This window comes from Osmerus mordax, chromosome 19, assembly GCF_038355195.1.
Source record: "Osmerus mordax isolate fOsmMor3 chromosome 19, fOsmMor3.pri, whole genome shotgun sequence".
Classification (NCBI taxonomy): Eukaryota; Metazoa; Chordata; class Actinopteri; order Osmeriformes; family Osmeridae; genus Osmerus; species Osmerus mordax.
The window spans coordinates 6,259,716-6,282,040 of NC_090068.1; the positions used below are offsets into that span (position 1 = coordinate 6,259,716).

Here is a 22,325-nt window from a genome sequence, read left to right on the forward strand (position 1 = left end):
CTCATGTAGGTTCTTTGCTCCAAGGATGAATGTTTTCTCAGTCTCAGTGACTTATATCCTTGGATTCATTGATTCATCCCTCCATTCCCTCATTTGGTGCCTTTTTTGTGGCTTCTACAACCTTCCTATGGAGGTTAATGTCGGCCATGGACGCTTTAACTCAGCAACTTGACTCGTCAAACCTGGTTACAGCCACGAATGACAGTGGGAAAGGATGAGTGGAGGTTGTATAGTCAAACACACTTGACCATTCACATTTCAGTTTACCTCACCAGACAAGTGGCCCTTCATCATCTCATGTTATTGGGTGGCCGGTTCCCATCCAAATTGATCAAATGCAGAAGGTCATGTTTCTCATGCCACATTTTATGAAGGCATATTTTGTGTATGTTTCCTCGTGAAGATTATTGGACCAGTGAGCCATCGCGTTGCTCCTGATTATGCTCTCTAGCTTGCAGTTTTTTGAGTTAAATATGATATGATTGGTTGTGCCTCGTGTGGGTATAAATAGCCAACTGAATCGGTGTCACCGCTGACTGAGCATTGCTGCTGGATGAACACGCCTCTTTGTTTCTCCACGACTCGAAGAAACATGGTTCTTTTACTGAAATACGGCTTTCATGAATGAAAATGAAAATGGCCTTTTTCGATATTGCCAAGAGACTAGGAAGTCACCGTGACATTAGTACAGGAAGTAGAGTTTAATAGACTACGTCCCATGGGGGCGAGGGAGCATCCTTCGAAAGGCCAAACGCTCCTACCCATCCCTCCCAAACGCGTTTACACAAGGGACCCTGATTATTCAACATCTAACAGTGAGCAAGCTAGCAATGATCAACTATTAAATGCTACACACTGTATGCCAATATGTAAACAAAGAAACTCAACCCAAGATACGAGCGAGGCGATGTTAGGAAACAAAAAAATTGACAATTATTTTAAAAAAATGATGAGAAAAAGATCCAGCTCCGGGTTAAAACTCATTCTGTACTTCAACACAACCACATCCAAGCGCGTCTCCTTTAAATTTAAGGCGGTATTGCACATAATCACAGACTACCCACGCCGTGAGCGCTCGGGTGTCTCGCTCTGTTCAGATGGAGAGAGTATATGGCAAACATTTGAAGAAATTGTACCTCTTTATTGAAAAGCAATTTACAGAAGCAATTTAATAGTATTGTTAATGGAGTGGTTTGAATGTGAACAGAGGTATTTGGTTTTGAACTACCGCGTGTATGCTGACAAATAGGTAAGCTTAGTTTACTAATTAATTGGAATTTACCTCCTGGAATTAATTAGTCTGAACGACTCATAAATAATTGCTTTGATTTCTTGTTACAAAGCCATTTTATTTTATAATTTAGTATTGTAGAGTGATTGAGATGCCTGTGATGTTTTCACTCGTTTCTACTTAATGAAGTGGTTCTTTAAAAGTCGGTAACACATTAAAATGCATGATACAAACCAATTCATTAAATGTTTTTACCGATTAGTCATTTAAAATTAGAGTAGCCAACTGAACATTTTCTCAACGAGAGTTGTTTAGTCAATTTGAAGCTGTAGCCTACATTTCAGTGTGTTCTGACAGCTCTTCTCCTAACGTCACTGATCCACTTGGGTACATTATTGTCTACATTAGTGGGTGTAGGCTATATTTCAAGACTTGATGGTAGGACTTCTGAAATGCCAGTTACGATTCATAGCAATTACCGTCTACATCCCAAGATGGCATAACGCCTAGTTTTGTAGGGTACTTAACATCATTAACAAATGCACTGATTATTCGGATCTGCTAATGAGTTGGTTGTCCAAATATCTATTGTCTCGCAGTCATAGTAGTGGACATATTACCATCTCTTGCGCACAAACCAGATTTTACCTTTCTCCACGTCAGTAATGTTAATTTCATCCGTCCATTCTTGGGGACAGACATCTCTGTCACAGTGAAATGAGACTGTTTTCGCCATAACATCCATATCTCTACTGTTTTATTATGCATGAGAACTTCATCCTGTTGTCGATAAACGCCGGGCATGCCTATGCTAGTGATGTTGTTCAAAGCCTTGTCTCCTTGATCACAACGGAATGTGTGCTGGTACATTCACCCCCAGTGCTAGCCAATCTGTTTAATGTGACTTTTTCATATGCCTCAAAACCAGATAACTTGTAATTGATGTGTAAAGGGGTACATTTCCTTCATGCAGTAACCTATTCTATGTTTGACCTGCTGAGAGTTTCCACATGTGGTTGTGTTTGTGTCTGCACAAGCGTGTGAGTTGATGTTTGTGCACATGTGTGTGTGTGTGTGTGTGTGTTTGGCCAGCTGCTGTGCTATGTGTGGGTGGAGTAGTGTCAGAGGTCTTAGCCACTTACAGATACTTCCTGTCTCCATATAACGTTGTGGAATATAGGGGTCACTGGTCAGGAATGATCATATTTCTGCTCTTATCGAGAACACAAACACAGTCTCCTCTCTCTCACTGTCTCTCCATCTGTGTCATTCACGTATACAGCCAGTTTCACCAACTTTACATGAAAAATGTGTTCTTTTTCCCCTCCCTCCCTCCCTCCCTCCCTCCCTCCCTCCCTCCCTCCCTCCCTCCCTCCCTCCCTCCCCTCCCACTGTATGAACAGCATTGTACATAGGATAACACCACAAAGTATATAGTCGATAAAGCTTATTTGACATAATTCACTGTAAGGTATGTCGCTGGTCTAACTACAAATACCTCAGAGACACGGCGCATGGCTCGAGAAATGTGCAAGCAATTTAAAAGCAGAATCCACTTACACCAAATTGGATTCACCCCACAGAGCATGTCCACTACTGAGGGCCCCTTCTTCACAGGAACTAAAGTAACAGAGGGAATGTCTTTGTGTCCCTGGAGCCCTTATTATGTGTCCCCAAGACCTCCCCAAGCAAGCCGCAAGGCTTAGGAAAAAGTTAAGATAAAATTGGGTCAGATGTGGTCTGCTAAGTATGTGAGAAATTAGAAGATTTACACCTACAACATACTGCTCATCGTCCCTATTTAATGTTGAGTTTACTTGACAAAAACAAATGTCTTGAAGCTTGAGCAGTTTATAACTTTGCACTTTGAGAGCAAGCAATGCTTGTCAGTGTTGTTAAATTTATGCCGGTAGTTGAAGAATTGTACATCGATGAGTTGCTTCTTTCCTGTGTGTTGAATCCATGTTCAAGTTTGAAACATGCCAACCTGACTCAGGTCAGGGAGGGAAAACTTCTGGAATGTTCATTAGGGTATCCAGGGAGCACTTGGCATTGGAGCTTTTTGGAGGAATCTTTTGAACTTGTGAACTGGGGTGGAAATAACACCACCTGGTAAGAGAATCTGTGTCTTGAGTTTGACCACATGAGGGGAATCAGAACATCAGAGAGAACTGTGTCTCGTTCAAACAACCACTGTTCCTGGTCCTCTATCAGTACAGAATAAAGTCAATTACACTCACCATCTGCAAATGTAGAATTGGATTGAAAACCCATGTTTGGTTATTTGCCTATGCTATGGATATACCATCTATCCACCTACTGAACTTCTATGTCTAAAGGTCCCATTAGCCATCAACGCTGCTTAATTAAGGTAATATCTCACTCAGACATTTTAGGTCTTGACAGATGACCTTCTCACATTAAGCTTCTTGCTCCACCCTTCTGCTGGTGTCAATGGCTGCCTGTCTGAATTAGCCTTCAACATTCAGAGAACTAGTCTGTGTTGAAAGCAAACTGACTGCCATGCTAGCCAGCTAGCTACAACAGATAAACAATGACAATTTTAAATCTAAAACATACACAGTACTCAAAGAGAGTTTGGTAAGAGGAGTAGAGCTGGTACAGTTAATATTTTTATACTTTCTAAATGGCATGTTATGGGTATATTTGAGTACCTACTATGTTGCTGTGTTTTAACACAGAATTTCTCTATTATTACTCTCCATATTGCTGTGTGATTATTATAGTTGATGATGAATCCTTGCACAGGTAAAAACTCAGGTAAATTATGCTTTTTTTCCCTTGAGTTCCATTTGAATTTCTTGGAATGCATGACAGTGTTCATACATTATTCAACAGTAGGATTCAGCAGAAGGGAGATCAAACCCATTCATACCTCAGGCTGTCCTAATGATGGATCCACACTGTGACAATATGGCACATGCATGCTTAGTATCTCTGTTTCTCATTCTCTCTCTCTCTCTGACTCACTCACTGTTGTACATGCTGTTGTCTGTGCAAGGGCATTCATGTTTCAGTCTGAGAAGTAATAGGGAGTATTGAACCAGCAATGGAGACAAGTGATTTATTTAAATCGGGCGGAGCTGGAGACTCCGGGACCTTAGCGAGTCACTAGCGTCACGTCATGTCACACCTTCCTTAGCAGGGTGGGGTATTTAGACCAGGATATAACTGCACTTCTTCATTGCTTAGTGTGACACAGGATGCTCGACGCTTCAACTGCCTCCACCTCCCCGGCCTCCACCCTTGGTCCTGTGTTTCCTTTCATTGGGGGAATGCGTTCTCTGGTCGGATGTCAAGACAGTGTCTCCGTTGAGTGTGGCAGGGAGCCACGGCAAGCAGAACCATAATGCTGAAACATGTATTGTATTGTATCAAGGAATCACACAATACTACTGAGTCCTCCTGCCTAAACCAAATAAACAAAACCATATGCCTTAAGAATAAACCACAAACTTCAAAACTTTCATTAATATAAATAATATGCTTTATAAATGATCCCTAATGGCTATTAGACTTTACACACTTGCTTTTGAATGATAAATCATGCCTTTTTAAAAGCCATTCAACCTTAAAGCCCCTCTTGTCCTTGAAAGACACCAGGATCTCCAGACTCTGCATAATTCAGTAAATCTGTCCAATGAATAATCTCAGATTTCGTTCAAACTGCCAGGATGGCTACAGAACTGCTGTCATAAACAAATCCTGTAGTAACAGTCTCTTTCGAAATTTGATGTAGAATTGGTGGTGGGGGGGGGGGGGGAATTTCCACTATCCAGTGGTGACAGGACCCTTCACTTTCAGTTGACACCAAATTTGAAAACTACCACCTCATAGAGACAGGCAAAACCCATTAAAAAACAAATAACCTGAAATCTCCTCTTGCTGGTTAGAGGAAAAACCACAATTGGTTCTGACATTGATTCACTGTGAGGCAAGCAGCTGGCCAATTTAATCACCTCTGCCTCGATCTGATAACATTAATTGGCCTTCTTTAATATTTACGGATAGTCTTTAAGATAAGGAGATGTGTCCTCTCGTACTGGGCCCTCTTTTTTAAAGCAATTCTGTTTAGCGCCAAACGATAACAGCTAAAAAAAAAACAACCTCAGGATTAATCATCTTCCGAGACCAGTCACATTTTGTCAGGTTATCTTCAAAGCTGCAGACAAGAGACCTTGTGGCGTACAATTACCAACACAGACCTCCATCTTGACTGGACCTAAAAGGTCATCCTCATGTGTTAATGTCAGTCAGCATATGTTATATTAATACCAACACTGAGGAGTATTTATTTTGCCAGCTTTAGCCTTTGGCCCCTATCCTCTCTCACAATCTTTTATTTTTTTTGTTCTTCCAGAGTTCGAAGCTTCATAAAACTTTAACGCTACGAATGGATCTGCACTGTCATAACTTCAGAAGTGTGTGGGTTACTGGGTGAAGACATGTTCAGTCCTTGTTGTTTGTCTCACCCAAAATAGCAACACTTTATAATCAGCAAAGACCTGTCCATTGAAAATGAAATTCAACCCAGGGTTTGTATTGATTGCTGTCAGTCTTATGTTTAACGAGTTTCATGTTTCACTGAACCAGAGATGGCTATTTTGATGAAATGTTGCAGCTGTAGATGGTTGGTTTCATCCCTATTGTATAGGGGCTGTTTTGGCAAACGGGGGCGACTCCAGCCCCTATATGCCTCTCATTGTTACGCGCTGCACATGCTGATTGATCAACAAAGGAAAATTTTGTATGTACAATGTATTCATCTTGACAATAAGCAAGCCTGCCAGCACTACTGGAGCACCACATGTGGGAAGCTCTACAGTGTGAATCCAAATGCCTCACAGCTCTTTTGATATTTTCCTTCCTCAGTTTTCACCAGTCGACTGCGCTAATTAGAGTCTGGAGCAAGTTGGAGTGATTAGCAAACTGGAAACTTTCAAATGGATATCTGTGCTGGCTCAGCGAGTCGGAATGATCAAAGCCTTCGCGCCCAGTTGAGCCACATGTGAGCACATCCTGTCTGATAGGCGTGCGTTCTCCAGCTCTGGGTTTCCGCATTGGCTATTGTGTTCAACGGACACGCTTTCTACTGTGAACTGCGGAGCCTCCCTGGATGCGATGGAGGGAGCCCCAGAGAAGCCCAGCCCTCGAGCTCACCGACCCAAACACAACCCTGGGCCACCTGCTGGACTGACCCTGGGCCAGTCCCGGAGCACAGAGGACGTGTCCGTGGAGCGACTCTCCGGAGCCGGTTTCCGCAAAGGCTTCTCTCTGCGGAACGTCAGCCTCTGTGTGGTGGACGGGGTCCGGGACATGCTCCAGAGAAGCCGGGGCGCCTCCCCGGAACCCCGTCGCAGGCTCAACGGGGAGACTGCGGGCCGCTGGAGCCCTCGGCTGCTGCGTTTGCCCAGGGGCCCCCGGGCGGCCCTCAGGGCCCCACCAGCCGAGGTGCAGAGGGAGGGGGCGCTACGCTACATGGTCGCTGACGACTCCCACTGCATGGGGAGCAGCGCCCAGTGGCAGAAGTGTCGTCTGCTGCTGAGGAGGACTGCGGGCGGGGTCGTGGAGCGGGAGGCGTTCCTGCTGGAGTTCTACGTGCCCCCCAAGGTTGGTCCCCCCCATTCACTATCTTTGGTTTGTGAAACACAACACTCATCATTTGACTGCAAGTGTGTGGTTTCCATATGCAGTCCTGGGTGAAAACCCCCAGCAGGTTGGAGATTTGTTCATTGTTATTTTTGAATTGTGCCCTAACACTTAGTACAAATGAATAATCGGGTCCTGCCTGTTACCTAGTCTTCAAAGCCTAAAGTGAGTGTGCCACTGTCAGCCGTTGTGGAGGTTCGGACAACCATGCCCCTGGAGATGCCAGACAGAGACAACACCTTCGTTCTCAAGGTCAGCAACACACAGCTGACATAACTTAAACCTTGAACCTATCAAGCATAGTCAAGCTACAACATGTGTATAAAAAAAGAATACAAATTCTGCTAATGAAATCAACCAAAGGAAAGAAAGGCTGAAGTTCTGTACACGGTCTTAACAAAATGGTGAATGTAATGAGTACAGCCTAACTCAAATTAGGACAGCAGCTACTGGTGTGTAATATGTTGAAAATTAGAGATAAAAATAGTTTAACATTCAGTTTCCATTAGAAACCACAACTAAATATGGCACCTTAACTTGGATTGTCAGTTCAAAAACAAGCTTCTAATTGGATGTTATATCTTCATATTTTCCACTTGGTATTTGAATGTTTTATAGATGGTAATATTGTAACTGAATAGCCCGTTTTTAGTGACTTACTCTGTAAATACCTTTAATAAGGTTGTAGTACATGACAAGGTAGTAACTTTGTGAACATAAGAAGTGGCATATGAAAGACATTGTAATCCTAAAACCTCGATATAAAATGTACCTTCACGTTCTGGGCCATAGAGCATGTAGCTTAAACTGTAAACAGGAAAGAGTGAACCGGGTATGTAAAACAAGTGAGGGGGGCAGAAAAGGGAGGAATGCATTTCAAAAGAATCTTACACATGCAGTTAAAATAGCAGGTCATACAAAACAACTGGTTTGTGACATTTTCCGTGTATCTGTGATTTAGAACTCTATTCCATATCGAGTCTTAACACCTTGGTCATATTGTAGGTGGAGAATGGAGAAGAGTACATCTTGGAGACTTTAGACTCTCTACAGAAGCACTCGTGGGTGGCTGACATTCAGGACTGCATAGACCCAGGGTAAAAAAAACAGAAGCCTCCTCCTACGTTCGCAGCTAAGTGAAAATGGATGTGCATCCACTCTCCATCTCCACAAAATGTGAAAACGCAGGGGGTGGATCCTCTAAAAGAAAGGTGTCACTGGATATTCACAACACCGTTAATATCGCCAGATCCTGTGAATTCCGATGCGTTTTAGATGGAGAGGAGGCTTGTCGGATGCACCCATAGTATTTACTGCACATGCCCAAAATGGATGTCCACTTGTAATCGTGTCAGTCTCGGTGACTGTGTCTGTTTGCTGTTTGTGACAGGGATAGTGGAGACGACATTGAGCTGACATCATGTCCTCATGGCCAGTTCCCCTCTGTGTCGACCTGCAGTTGTGAGCTCGCATCTCCAAGTGAGTTTCGCATTTCGAACTCTCCTCTCTTTGGCCAAAAGTAGAACAGCTTTCATTTTACCTTCCATTATATTAACCATGTACAATAACTATATGCAGTCAATAAAATAAGTGGAATTTTAAGATCAATCTTTTTTAAAGATTTGACCTCTTCCAGGTCAAATTGGGCTCTGGGGCGATAGATTTGAAGCTTGTTATCTCAGTGTCAGGCTGTAGGTTTTGTATCCGGTAACTGTAACCAGTCCTCCATGCTCTGTCCTTGTCCCGATCAGGACTACACCGGAGCAGCCAGCCCCGCTCTGGCCCCTGTGGCCCTTCAGGTCCCCGGTGTAGGACCCTGGCCTCCCCTGTCCACCCTGCACACGTCCCCCTGGAGCGCTTCCTCCAGTCTCTGGAGACCGTCAGACCTGGAGCAGGTACTGTCTAGCTCTCTGAATGCTACAGGGCTATTTAAAGGTGATGTGCAGATTCTACTGTGCAGTATGTACAGCTACTCTATGTACAGCTAGACCTTTTTTGGTGATTGTCAGATTAAGGATTTCCATTGATAGTCTTTTTGTGATGGTTTCAAAGGTAGAGAAGTGTACTGTCTATATTTTTACAACTACAGTACCTTACCTGAGTTTTATAGAACTGTCCCAATGAGTTATTGTTGTTTTTTTTATCTTTATAGAGGGTTTACTCAGTACTGATACAGACACCTCTCTGACCTGTTATCCATGGTTTCACGGCACGCTGTCGAGGGTACGTGCTGCGCAACTGGTGTTGGTGGGCGGTGTTCGAAGCCACGGGCTCTTTGTGATTCGCCAGAGCGAGACACGCCTCGGAGAATTTGTCCTCACCTTTAACTTCCAGGGCAAGGCCAAGGTAAGGTCACACAGGGACTAACCCTAACCCTTTAACTTCCAGGGCAAGGCCAAGGTAAGGTCACACAGGGACTAACCTTAACCCTTTAACTTCCAGGGCAAGGCCAAGGTAAGGTCACACAGGGACTAACCCTTTAACTTCCAGGGCAAGGCCAAGGTAAGGTCACACAGGGACTCGTTCCACAGCCAAATAGACTCACACATTTGACTCAACTGAAAACCTATGTAAAGGTCAAACATTCACTTCTATCTTCTATGGACTTCTTGCTAGGCATCTTGTGAGCTATTATCAAAAGTTCTTAAAGAACGAAAGAAGAGTTTCTAAAGAGTTTGGCAGAGTAAAGCCCTCCTCAGAGGTTGAGATGGCGAACGGTATGGTCAAACAATTAAAGATGCTGTAAAGGAATTGAAAATGAGTTTTAAGTTCATCACACCACAGAAGAATGTGTTGTTAACAGCAACACTAGCTACAATCAATTGCAGATATCAGAACAGACCTACCTGCAGTCTCTGAGTGTTTTATGTGTTAATTACTTTGTCTTTGCATCGTACCAGCTGAGTAACAGAATGCAACGGTCTGTGTTGTGACGTAGATAGGTGGCTGTGACGTAGATGGGTTGGGTTTCACCAATCGTATACATGCTACTTTTGGGTTTTGCCCCGCCTATACAAAACCTGAGCTGAAAACGGGTGAGAAACTGTTCAACGGTCTAACTCCACATTTCAGTGCGACAAAGTTTTAGAGCTTTGCACATGCTTTCAGCAACTCATATACACATACAACACGTATATAATGTACTGATAAGCAAATCATGGAATTTGCTTTACAGCATCTTTGACGATAGAATGGGAAATGAGCACTACAAGTGTGCCAGTCTTAATTTCAAAATGAATTTATTGTTATATGTATATTGTATTCATATGAAATTACGAGTTGTTTTTTCTGGATAGTCCAAATGCCTTGGTGATGGCTCCAACCATTTGTGGGAAGAAAGAAGATGTTCTGGTCTTTTCTTTGACTGAAGTGAAAGGCGCACCATCTCTCTCTGAAACCAAAAATGATTCCGTAAAGAGTCAAGGAGATCAACGGTGCAAGGTGTACAGGACGGTGTAATTAAGTGTAACAATTCAGCCAAGCAAACACATACCTGTGGCAGTTGAGGAGGCTGGCTGATGCTGGTTCTCCATGATCTGTTGAGGATCGTTCATCTTAACCTCTTCCCTGGACTTCAGCTTGATGAGAGAAAATTCATTAATAACATTTAGACGGATGTATATTGCGATACACAAATCATTTCTGTAAAACGCTCACTATATCATAATGCAGTGCAGTGGTGTTAATGAAAATAGTATATGAAACTAACCTTTTGGTTGAACCACTTCTTCAAAATAGAATAGTATCTCCGCTTCCTGGTTTTCTTTGCCGTGGCGGTGGAATGAGTTTCATTCTTCACTTCCCCAGATTTAGGATCACCAGGTGATGACACTTGAGTGACATTTGGAGATTGTGTTGTGCCACATGTGTTTAGGAGCTCATTTGTCAAGGATTTGGCCATAATGCTAATAAAATAAGGATCCTGAATATTGACAGCCACCTTGAGCACTTCGTTGGTTCCAAACGTGAGCAGAAGCTCCTTATAAACATTTCGGAAGATCCTGTGAATCTTCAGATCGGGGGGGTAGGCGTGTGTCCCCGATAGGCCAGATGCTGCGTAGAAATCTGACAGCACCAGCATTGTGACGTCTCTTGACATCTCCTCCTCTCTCTCAGATGTGTGTGGACATATTTCCACCAGCAGTTTGAGAGACATCGTGAGCACCAAGGACTGATAATCCTCTCTGTTTAGAACTTCAGAGGATGTGGAAACGGATGTAAGCGAGTCTCCAGTTTGTCCACGGTGGTTGATCAAATCATCTGCGCTGCTTGACAATTGAACCAAAGTTAAGACTCCTTGAACTATCTTTCTCGTAGCCATGCTAGTTCTGGATACAGAGGTCCTGTTTAAAGCTTTAGAATTGGACACAATGTCAGTTGAACCTATTGAGATTGCGTCCATCATTTCCCTTTTCATCACATTGGACAGCTGATTGAGTGTGTTGTCATAATCCAACGACGTACTGGGATCAATTCTGATAGGAATGACCCTGCAGGCAGATGTGCTTTGTCCTTCAAGATCCGAGGCATATGGCTTCTTATTAAGCCTGTGTGATCTTCTTTGGGAGAGTTGCCTGCAGAAATGTCTCAAGATCATCTTCAATGATTCCTCCGCAAAAATGGGGAGAAGACGAGCGCATAATGTACTGGACGCAGTGCAAGTCCTGTCTCGCCATTGTAGCCACAAGAGGGTGGAATCCAAAGTCCTCTTGCCCAGTTTAAAGATGTGCGACGAGCCTTTGCCATCTCGAACGAGGTCGCCGACAATCTCCAAGAATTTGTGAGTGAAATCGTGGAGGACCTCCGCGGACATCATCTTCTGGAGCTTTCGAATGGCATAGCGAAGGCATCGCGGGTGAGGTATACCCCTCCCGTCCTCCTTGTTGGTCGGCTTTACACTCTCCACCATCTCGTCAGCTATGGCACTAGCGGCCTGTCTGACTTGAATGAGGAGGTTTCCTGGGAGCGTGTCCTCAGTGCCAAATGATTCCTCAATGATGGTGCTCCTGATAATGGGACGGCCAACAGGAACTAAACCAGTAGGCATAGCAGTGCCAGGTATTACCAAAACGCTCTCCTGTTCTGGCCTTGATTTTGTGGAGGCACCTTTGGCAGTACTTCTACGCCTGATTCGCTTGTGTTCCAGCTCGCAAAGTCTAGCTGCTTGAGATGATGCTATGCCGTCATTTAAGCAGATGGACCCATGAGCTGTTTCTTCCTGCTGGCAGGACCTAGGTTCTACTGTTATGCACTGGTTTGATCTCTGAACGATCAAAAACTCCTTCACTTTGCTCTGCACGTGGTGGTACATATTGAAAGCAACATCCCAGATCCGCCTCTCGGATACCTGAGCTGTGGTTGGTCCATGACTGTACGACGATTCGATTGGCTGGGTGAGCTCTTCAAAGTCGTTCACTACGCTCTTGATAATCTCACTGGCAGTGTCAACTGGCAATGATGAGGTGGGACAATCGACGTCTAGCCCAATAGGGTGCACAGTTGAGTAATCAAGGTCTTTATTGCCACCACCTGGGCTTAAGGTGTCGTTTTCGCTCCCTGTCCACCCATCCCTAGCTGTCCAAGTTGATGCGTTCAGGAGTCCACTAACATCCTCCAAAGCTTGTGTGTGAAATTCAGGGCTTTGAAGTCTTTGAAGGCCCCCACTAGAAAGACACAGGAAACATGCGATGTCTTCAATGGGAATGGTGTCCCCTTGTTCCCTTGACGCGAAAGCCGTCTCAAGAGAATCTTCTGGAAGGAAGTCTTCAAATGGAGATGATGTCTTTGGCGAGTGGGACATGTCCTCCAGCTGAGTGAGGACGCCACTCACGAACAGACTGACCTCGAGGGACTCATCAGATTGACTTTTTCTCAAAGAGGAGGAGCATGCATCAGTGGCTGGTTTGTCTTTAAAGGAGGTAAGGATGGTTGAAATGACCTCTCTGGTTTTGGCGGCAAACCGTCGCGCTCTCTCTTTGGTCGTGGTTGATCCAAAGCCACGTTCCGAGTTCTCTATAAGCAGAGGAACTGTACCAGTGTAACACGGCAGGTTAGGTTCCCTTTCACTAACTGTCCTCACCCCCTGGCTCTGCTGTGGGAGAGAGAAATCCTTAATTTTTTCCTGGACACCATGGTAGAGAAGGGCAGTCGCAGACCGAATCCTGCTTTGAAGCTTTTGGATACTTTCTAGTACGCTGCTCTGTCTCTGCGGTCCTTCTGTAGGCTGTGCCATTCTCTGTAGGTCCTCAACAAATATCTCCACTATGTCAGAGGCGACAGCATCCGCATTTTGTGTGGAAAGGACATGTCTGTCCTTTGTCACGGTGCTATGATCTATTTGGTTTGCGTCAGAGTTGAATGCGGCAAGTGTACTCGTCACGTTGTTGAAATTGACTAGCAGTTTACTCACAGCTTGTGTGGCAGCTGTCTGAAAGTCCTCACGGAACAGCGATTGAACTGAGTGGCTCGAGAGAGTCGCGTGTGGGGGGAACTGGGCATCGCAATCAGGAACAGACAGGTCATCGTGTATTGATGAATGTTTGCCGAGGGACATTTTCTCAAGCTGAGAGAGAACTTCCCATACAAAACCTTGTCTTTCACGAGATTTGTTCCAGGCTTTTCCCTCCTCAGCAGAGGAGTGGTCCTCGTTTGAGCCGTCTGTGTCACATAAAAGTAGGAGCTCTGCAATGACCTCTTTTGTGCACGTTGTCAATAGGAGCTTTTGTTCCAGTGGGTTCTTCTGTGTCCACAGTGGCCTGGAGGGGTCACTAAGCCCTCCTGGAATAGCGACTTTTTCTGAACTCTGTTGTAACACTGAATTACTTTTGCTTCTGATTCCCATTTTGGCCTGGGGTGGTAGAGGACTGGTTTCCCTACTTTCTAGCGGTGTGGACTGGTCATCAGCGGCAGCGTTACATGTACTTTGGCATGTAGGTGGTCTCGTACAAAAGAATGCCTTCAGTTTGTGTTCCGTTCGTTTAAAAACTTGAAAAACGGTAGACCACACGGCGTGCTCACAAGTGGGAGGCTTTTCGTGCCTAGCAAACTCTTTCAAATGCTCCATACTGGCGACAAAGGTTTCAACAACAGCAGATGCTGCTGCCTCTACGCGATGAGCAGATTTAGCAACAGACTCGGCCGATTCCGAAGACAACAGTACAACACTCGATTTTTTCATTAGAATCTCACTCACAGCTTTCTTTGCGGATAGCTCAAACTCCCGGCTCGACAGTTTCATCATGGGTTTAGATTGAGACCTGTAAATTGAACCAGTTTCACTGATACTTGACTGACTGTTTGTACGTCTTCTATTCAGAGAATCCACATTCTGTGACACTAGGGCTTTTGCTTTGTCATAGTTTGAAGCCAGAATCTTTAACTTTGTAGATAAGGAATCGAGCAGAATAACATCCCTTTTATCACCACTGGCTACAATTACGTCAGAAATGGTTGTCATGACGTCTCTTGTTAGGCAGCTGCTTTCTCTGCCAACTTTGTTTCCACTCTCAAAATGAACAGCTGAAAAAGATTGTTTGTTTGTTGTAGGAATCTTCTTCTTTTTCACGTTTTTGGTTAAACTGGAGAGTGATTCTCCCCTTCTCCCTGATCTCTGAATAGGAGTTTGACTTGGGGAAGCGCTTTGAAAGACCAGTGAAACACTAGAAATGACGTTTTTTGCTGCTTCCTCCATCATGGCAGGACTTGGTTTCTGGGAGCCAGAAGTATGGCTTCTAATGCATAATTTCTCAGCAATTTCTTTCATGGACTGCTGCAGGTTTCCCTTGAGAGACTTGAAAAGACTGTCCTCTGGGACACCAAGGAGGATTTTTAGGGCGTCAGAACTGTTCGAGTCACTTGAATGCTCCTCTGACTGAGGGGCTGGGGACCTTTAACGTAAACAGACACCAACCCGGTTCATTTAATGATGAAAAAACTTTCCAAATGATGGTACTTCAAAATTACTCTGTGTTGTCACATATATCAAAATGTGTTCCTCTACTGTTATACATACCTCTTATGTTTTTATATGTACCTCAAAACCAAAACATCTATACACCTGTATACTTAATGTTCTAAAAGTAAGTATTGCTTGGCAACATAGCATATTTCATATTAGTTTTGCAGAAGCAATTTTAAGTACTAAGCTACATTGAAATACATGTAGAAACATACCTCAGGGAGGGCGTTGAGACATGCGCTTCCCCGCTTCCGTTCTTCCGGTTCTTTCCAGTATGGTCCTTCCTCCTGTGCTTCAGCTGGGTGGTGTGTTGCAGTCCCTGGTCCTTTTTGTCCACATGTGAAGAGGAAGGAGATGAGGTCTGGACGTGACTCCTTGGGCTGGACTGTCCACTGCCACTGGCCAACTCAGCCTGGCTGACTGTCACGACACGGGACATGTCCAAGCTCGAGACCGATGATGCTCGTGGTTTCCATGGCAGTGTTGGGGTCTCCACTTCTTTCTTAATATCAAGAATCTGGTAGAGGCCTGGCAGTACTGATTTTGTGACAGAATCTGAGACCAACTGTACAATCTTCGAGCACACTTGTGTAAGCTCTGGACCCAACTGTATTTCACAAAAAAGAATGTGCCAGATATGTTACTGTAGATACACCTATATAACACCCATAGCAAAGGCTTTATTGAAATAGGCAGAGAAGTCACATACATTCCGACTTTGTCACTCTTACCTGATCAAAAACACCATCTTCCAGCATCATCCATTGCCTGAAAAACAATATAGGTAAATGCGATAGATTTGACCATCCAATTCCAGTTTTATATTGGACACAACTTACTCCTTTGTGACCTTCTGCAGGAAGTTGATAAGCATGGCATGATGGCACTCCTCAACCGGATTGTGGATGCCATGTTCCGCTTCTGTAACTGAGCCCTTTACGTTTATCTCCTATTACACATACAAGGGAGCAAATTGATTTTCTCAGACAAGAAGCAATAGTTCAAAATGTTCTTTCTGTAACAAGGGCTGTGGAAGATGAAAGTGGAACCCAATAACAAAATTATCATTATTTAGCACTTTAAATGAAGGCCTTTGTTTGAGATAAGAGACGCAATGACCTGGTAAAACAATTACCTCGTCCAAGGGGTCTGCCTTCTCACAGACATGCCAGTCTGGAGGCAGAGGCGGTGACATCTCTGCTTCACAGGAGATGCTCTTTCAATCTAAGAAGATTATACATTGAATATTTGAGTTAACAGAAGTGATCATATAATAACTGTGCGTGGGCAGTTACAAGCTTAACAACACAATGAAGAAATCACAGGCTTGAGTTCCATGACATAACTGGTCAATCATTATGACATCATTGCAGATGCCTCACAACAGGTTTTATGTTCCACTTAGTCTACTTTCATTTTCTCTGACTAGCCTATAGCCTATATATATATATATTAGTTTTGTAGTTCATATCAAACAAAACATGTTTTAAATGATGGATTATGCAAAGTATCATAGTATCAATTCACATAAACCTTTCCTTGTGACACATACAACAGGTAGACCTCTAAATCAGCCATGTGAATCTATATTGATGATATCTCAGAGATTTATCATGGGTAAAGCATCTTCACAGTTTTAGTAGAAATGGGTGTTTTAGTCGGATAAATGCATACATGTAGGCTGAGGCTCGAACTCCAGTGCTGACTCACCTAGGTGTTTAGTGTTCCTGATCTCAAGACCTGAAAGTTGGAAGAGTGCACACAATCCTCCCAGTGAATCAGTCTGGCAAGTCAGCTGTACTCAAGTCATTGTTTACCAAGGATGTAGATATTATAACTAGTGTACAATTACGTTAATGTCATGTTTCCATAAAGAGGTACAAATGATTCAAGCCCCACCCCTCCCAAAAGTAGCAATAGCCATTTTATCTCTTGAGGGGCTTTCCATATTGTGTATAGTTTAAGTAGCTTTTTGAAAAGTTAGCTCTGCACTGTAAACATTAAGCCAAAACAGATTTAGTAATTTTGCTCACAGGAAAGTGTAACAGTAGATAAAAGGTTGGACACCCCCCTTCTGTATTCTTTATATATTATTTAATGTACACTTTTAAATCCACCTGGGGGATACCTTAAGCTTCTTTGGCATGACTGTCATCTGAAGTATGAATGTTTGCAAGTGCAAGCGCAGGGACTACAGAATTACATGACATCACACAAACATGACAGACCCCATTGTGACATAATCTGAGCCAGTGATAGATTGAAGCAATTTAGTGCAGGATGAAATATCACAGCATCCTAAATAGGATTATTTTAGGAAGTTTGTGTCTTTAGTTCGGAAACTATTTACTTAGAACATGGTCAATTGTCTATCGGTCTCTTTAGATTGGAGTGTTTGTAAATTCCCTGTGAGGCGCAATTACCACAATGGCCATGGCTGAGAGGTCTGGACTGTTGGCTGAACAAATGTAGATGGTCCTCTTCATTGAAAAACAAACGTCAGAAGCCAAAATTAAATTATAAAATTAAAATGTAATACCAAAACATACCACAACCACTATATACTGTCAGAGCAAATAATTGGAATACGGGAGGGAAGGGGGATTCTTTCAAAACCATTTATCCAAGTGGCCAGTTACATAATTATGCACATTCACATATGCATTCACATGGACATTGGCCACAATCACAACATTGGCCAACCTTAAGATGCACGTACACAGTAGAGGGATTTTCCTGTCTGAGTTGAATTGGTTTCTGTGTTGGCCTTAACTACGCGCACATCAATCTTCTGCTGCTCGCGGATGTATTGTCGTACTGTATGTCTGTGTGATATCTCATGGTATCCCGTGACACCTGTGCTTGCGGCACACTGCGGTGTGTGTGTGTGTTCCTGCAGCACCTGCGTCTCTCCGTGGACTCGCGGGGCCAGTGTCATGTGCACCACTTGTGGTTCCAGAACGTCGTAGACATGCTGCAGCACTTCCACGGCCACCCAATCCCCCTGGAGTCCCGCGGAGCCTCTGATGTCACGCTCCGCCATTACGTTCAAATGCAGCGCAGCTGTCCAGGTAAAAAAAAAGAAATCTGGTGTACTAATGTATAACATGCTTATGATGCTTCTGCAGTATGTCTGTTTCACTTTCAATGACCTTGTATGTAGTGTGGCATAGTGAGGGGGTCTCTTTGTTGTGCACTGCCCAATCTTCCTCGTATTCCAGGATGGCTTAGCTATTCCCGGCACGATTGTATGACCTGTCTGCATGTCACACACATTGTCCCCCTTATTGTAGGGCCTTTTCACTTCAGCCTTTCCTGTAGGTTCTCATTCGAGGGAAACCTACAGGAGGGGGGGACACATCCAGGATCAGATATTCATAATCGAGGAAAACCGAAAGTCTAGTGAAAATCAGCCACTGGAAAGATGTGAAAGGGGGGCACTTTCCTAAGACCCCACTTCTCTTCTCCTCCCATGTGGGATTTCCCGTCTGTGCTCAGCCCTCTTTTCTACCCTCCGCTGGTTCCTCTCTCTTTTCCTGTCTCACTCCAGTGCAGCTGCAAATGCTCTGCTCCGATGCTGGGTTCTCTGCTTTCATTAAGAGAGAGCATTAGAACAACGTTTTTCAAACAAATCCCAACTCTTATTTCGTTTGCATATTGGTTGTCTGGATAAATACTTAAATATGCATGGGAACTGAATTTCTACGGATGCATTTGACGGAGTGTAACGTGTGCTCATCGGGTGTGGTCATCTGGACACATTTAGATGTCTGAAAAATCCTAACATTTGTTTCCTTTGCGTATTGCGCTCTGTTGTAGAGCTTAGTGTGTCGAGGACATCCACCCCTGTCAGAGAGCCTGCCTGTCGAAACGGCTTCCACCAATCGGCACACTTCTATCCTGGAGTGTTGCACTCCATGGGCCAGTCTGTGGAGGCTCCTCACGCGCCGGGCTCTCCTGCCCTATCCCATGGCCCTCCCGCCTTCCCCAGGCTGGAGGGCAACAGTGCAGGGAACGGAGGAGGCCTGAGGAGTCGAAGTGGCAGTACAGAACACTTGCTGGCGCCATCCAGTGGCTCTGCTGATGAACAGCAGGAGAATGATGTCACACAGAGGACAAGAGCTGTAGAGAATCAGTACTCACTCTATTGAGGATTTAAAAAAAAAAAACAGGTCACATCTGATACTGACGTATTTGTAGGATTTAGGATAAATACATATATTTTTTTTAACACTTAATGGACCCAGTATCCGGTCCAGTAAACGGTGAGTATACCAAGGGGGAAAATATATATATATTGAAGTCAGGTATGTGTAAGTAAGGGTTCCAGTGACAAAGTGAATCTGCAGCGAGCTGTCTAATGTACTGTGAGTAGCCTAGCTCCTCAGACTCTATTGCTGTAATTAGTTATAACCTCCAGTCTGGAAGCACTGTTATTTACAAGGGTGTACAAGAAACTGCTGACTGAACTGGGATAGTTATCCTAAATAACTTGTAAATTGGTAAAATCTCTAGACCAAATATTCATATCCACCTGAACTAAAGACTGTAGTGTTGAATATCCTTTAAGCAGGAAGATGCTTTCAATTAAACTCAAGACAATCTTCACTGAATGATTGATTCAATGAATGAATACTCCATCTCCTACTGTGGTACAATGGTGAATGTTAAGTCCAATGTTTTGTGAATATTGAAATATTTTGGCAACTCGATAGGACCATGACCCTGTAAAATAATGTCTTAACTCTGGTTATGACTTTGGATTTATGTGACAAAAATGAAGATGTAAACGCAGTGGACATGAGATTATTTTACATGTGATTCCATATCAATGCAATCATTACAATAAAATTGTATTTGTAATTACTGTGCTACTTTGCAAGTCATACAGTGGTTCATAGTTCAACCGTTTCTTCTTGAAAGGCATAGGATGTTGACTTCATACATTGTGAGCCTTTTTGTATTCCGTATTTGTATTGATGCTGGTGCATAAAGACCAAGGCCGCATTCATTCAATGTAATGCTTCAATGAGCATATCATAAATACTTTATTCCTCTTAATTACATAGAACGTGTGGTTAAATAAAGGCACATTTTTCCGGCAATTTAATATATGCATTACTTTCCACTGGCATGTCTCTTGGGAGAAAGATTTCCTCCACCTTCCACTAGAGGTCAAGCCAATCTTGGAGCCTTTAATCCACGTTTCAAGTTTTCATTGAAGGACTACTGGTTCAAAGTGCACAAAGCATGCACAAGTACTCCCTTGCACAGATTTGAAAGTGTAGCATCCCCTTACGGAAAGGATGTTCAAGTCTTTAATCCATTTGTCGTTTTGCTTCATTTTCAAACAAAATGTCCAGTTTTTCACATCAATATAAAAGCCAGAGGACTTGAGTATTTTATTTTCATTACATCTGGGCTCTATCAGTGACAGGTTGATAATGCTATTTTCAATTCCCTTCTCCGAAATATGAAATACGACAAATCCAAGTAAAATTGCCCAGACTGAAATGCTTTTCAACTAACTTTACACTATTCCTTTGAATATTGAACTATTTCACCAACAGCATACCTTCCATCTTTCCCACTTTTAAATTTCAGACTGGTTTTAAAACGGACAAGGTGGTGGTAAGTAGTACAGAACAATGGTATTTTGTGGTGTGGTCATATCACTTATAGCCTGGTTTTAGCTTAAAACATATTTAGGCGTATAGTAGCAGCATTTTTCAGTAGCAGATTCTGATTCATAGAGAAACTAGAAAGCAGAGATTGCAAAAATGATGACCAATCATTTCTGTTGACAGGTGTTTTTTGTTCTGATGTCCACTGCACTCACACCTTGTGTGCATCCTGTGATTTCAGCAAAAGTAATGTCCCGTGCAAGACCAGTGTCAATTTCAATTGATCAAAATGATCACTGCCATTATCACCAGCATTGCTACGCCCATCTCAAGCATTCTACCCACCTCCCTGTCCTTTAAATCCGCATGTTTTTTCCTCAGTAATTCCTCTTTTCTTTGGCGTAATTCCTTATCTCTTTGAAGTTGTTCATTGTAGTGAGACTTGTAGAATTTGTCGAAGTCGAAGATGTTTTTACTGTCTATGCCCACAGCAGCAGACTTTGTAGCCCTGGTTTGATGAGACGTTGAACTACTGGTGGCCTTTCCTGTAGGTCTACTGGCTCCTGTAATATCTGATTGACTCAAAATACCTCGGTCGTATTTCTTTCTCAGACCTTTATTTCCCAAAACATTGTAAGCCTCGCTGATATCAGAGAAGCGGAGAGTAGCGTGCTCGCTACCCGCGTTCTTGTCCGGATGGTAGATGAAAGACTGCTTGTAATAAGCAGTTTTTATTTGAGCGTGGGTTGCGTTTGGATTCACCTCAAGGATATCATAATATCCGGTTTTGGTTTTGTATAGAGTCTCAGACGAGTTACCGTCACTGCTGCCGTAACACCTACTCAGTAGCTGTTCATAACTGTTTAGCAGATAAGAAGTCACTCTTGGCTGCCTATTTGTAAAGAACACCGTGCAGAATGTCCTTTTCTGGTCGTGGCCGAACTTTGTGGTGGGCACCAACAAACAGGTTTCCCTCCTGCTAAACAATCTGGCCATGAGTTGGACCTGACAGTCTGGCTTTTGAGGCGAACTGAGGTAAAAACACAGCGGCGCATCAGGCAGCTGATTGTCAACGTTGTTCTGTTGAAATGCACAAAGCAATTCCTCCCGGTAACGTTTCAATCCAAGGTCATGGTAAAGTTTGTTGACAATTATAACGTCCGTTAGACCGCACGGAGTCCTTGTGTTTTCAAACCTCATGCCCTTCCGAGGAATTCCGACAGCTTGACTCCATTTAAAAATCTGCTGGGTTTGAGCTCGGTTATTTTTAGCCTCAGACAATCGGTTGACTGTTACAGCTGCCGGTTGTATCGCATCTTTGCCTTCAAACCTTAGGGGTGACTGTGAGTATGTGGTTTTTAAGAAAGTATAGGCTCGCTTGCCAGTTCCCAGCCTGACCTCCGCCATTTTTGCTGTGACCAAGAAAATTACAAACCGGTTTCCGGGTTTGTTGGGGATGAGCCAATGAAATGCAAGATTATAAAAAGCACATTGAATTGAGCCAATTGGAATCATCGTGAAGCTACGGCTGTGAAAATACAACACAGCGGTTGCGCAGTGCAGCTACCGATTGGGAGTCTCATATCTAACCTTTTTTTTAAGTAAATTGTAGTGAGAACAGCTCATTCTGATGTACTGTTACAGAATTAAAAACAATTCTTAATATGGTCAACTATAGTCTTTCCTTGGAACAGCCCATGGTAACTTCACCACGACAGGTAGTAGTAGTTCCAAGCCCCATTAGGTATTGTAGCCTCCTAAACTAGTACCAGCAGATGACGCTGTTACGCAACAAGATTTATTAAATGTTGACCCGAAGTGTAACCACTGAACTAGGCTACAC

General features: G+C 43.5%; 2 protein-coding genes across 4 annotated transcripts; one reads left to right on the plus strand and one right to left on the minus strand.

Annotated features, from left to right (window-relative positions):
* The first annotated feature begins 1,183 nt into the window (after positions 1-1,183).
* On the plus strand, positions 1,184-19,529 carry LOC136962976 (SH2B adapter protein 2-like). 3 transcript variants are annotated; one of them, XM_067256921.1, is made up of 9 exons: positions 1,184-1,249; positions 6,125-6,862; positions 7,052-7,153; positions 7,907-7,998; positions 8,292-8,380; positions 8,653-8,796; positions 9,054-9,247; positions 17,758-17,929; positions 18,678-19,529. In XM_067256921.1, the coding sequence occupies exons 2-9, from the start codon at positions 6,374-6,376 to the stop codon at positions 19,007-19,009; spliced, it is 1,614 nt and encodes a 537-aa protein (XP_067113022.1). In that variant the 5' UTR covers positions 1,184-1,249; positions 6,125-6,373; the 3' UTR covers positions 19,010-19,529. The 3 variants fall into 3 exon arrangements, with proteins under 3 accessions (XP_067113022.1, XP_067113023.1, XP_067113024.1); XM_067256922.1 differs by lacking the exon at positions 1,184-1,249 and adding an exon at positions 5,617-5,787; XM_067256923.1 differs by lacking the exon at positions 1,184-1,249 and having other exon boundaries at positions 6,014-6,862.
* Positions 19,530-19,858: 329 nt separating this feature from the next.
* LOC136962978 (uncharacterized) lies at positions 19,859-21,879 on the minus strand. Its single transcript, XM_067256924.1, has one exon. It carries the CDS (start codon positions 21,680-21,682, stop codon positions 20,759-20,761), a length of 924 nt encoding a protein of 307 aa, XP_067113025.1. The 5' UTR covers positions 21,683-21,879; the 3' UTR covers positions 19,859-20,758.
* Positions 21,880-22,325: the final 446 nt, after the last annotated feature.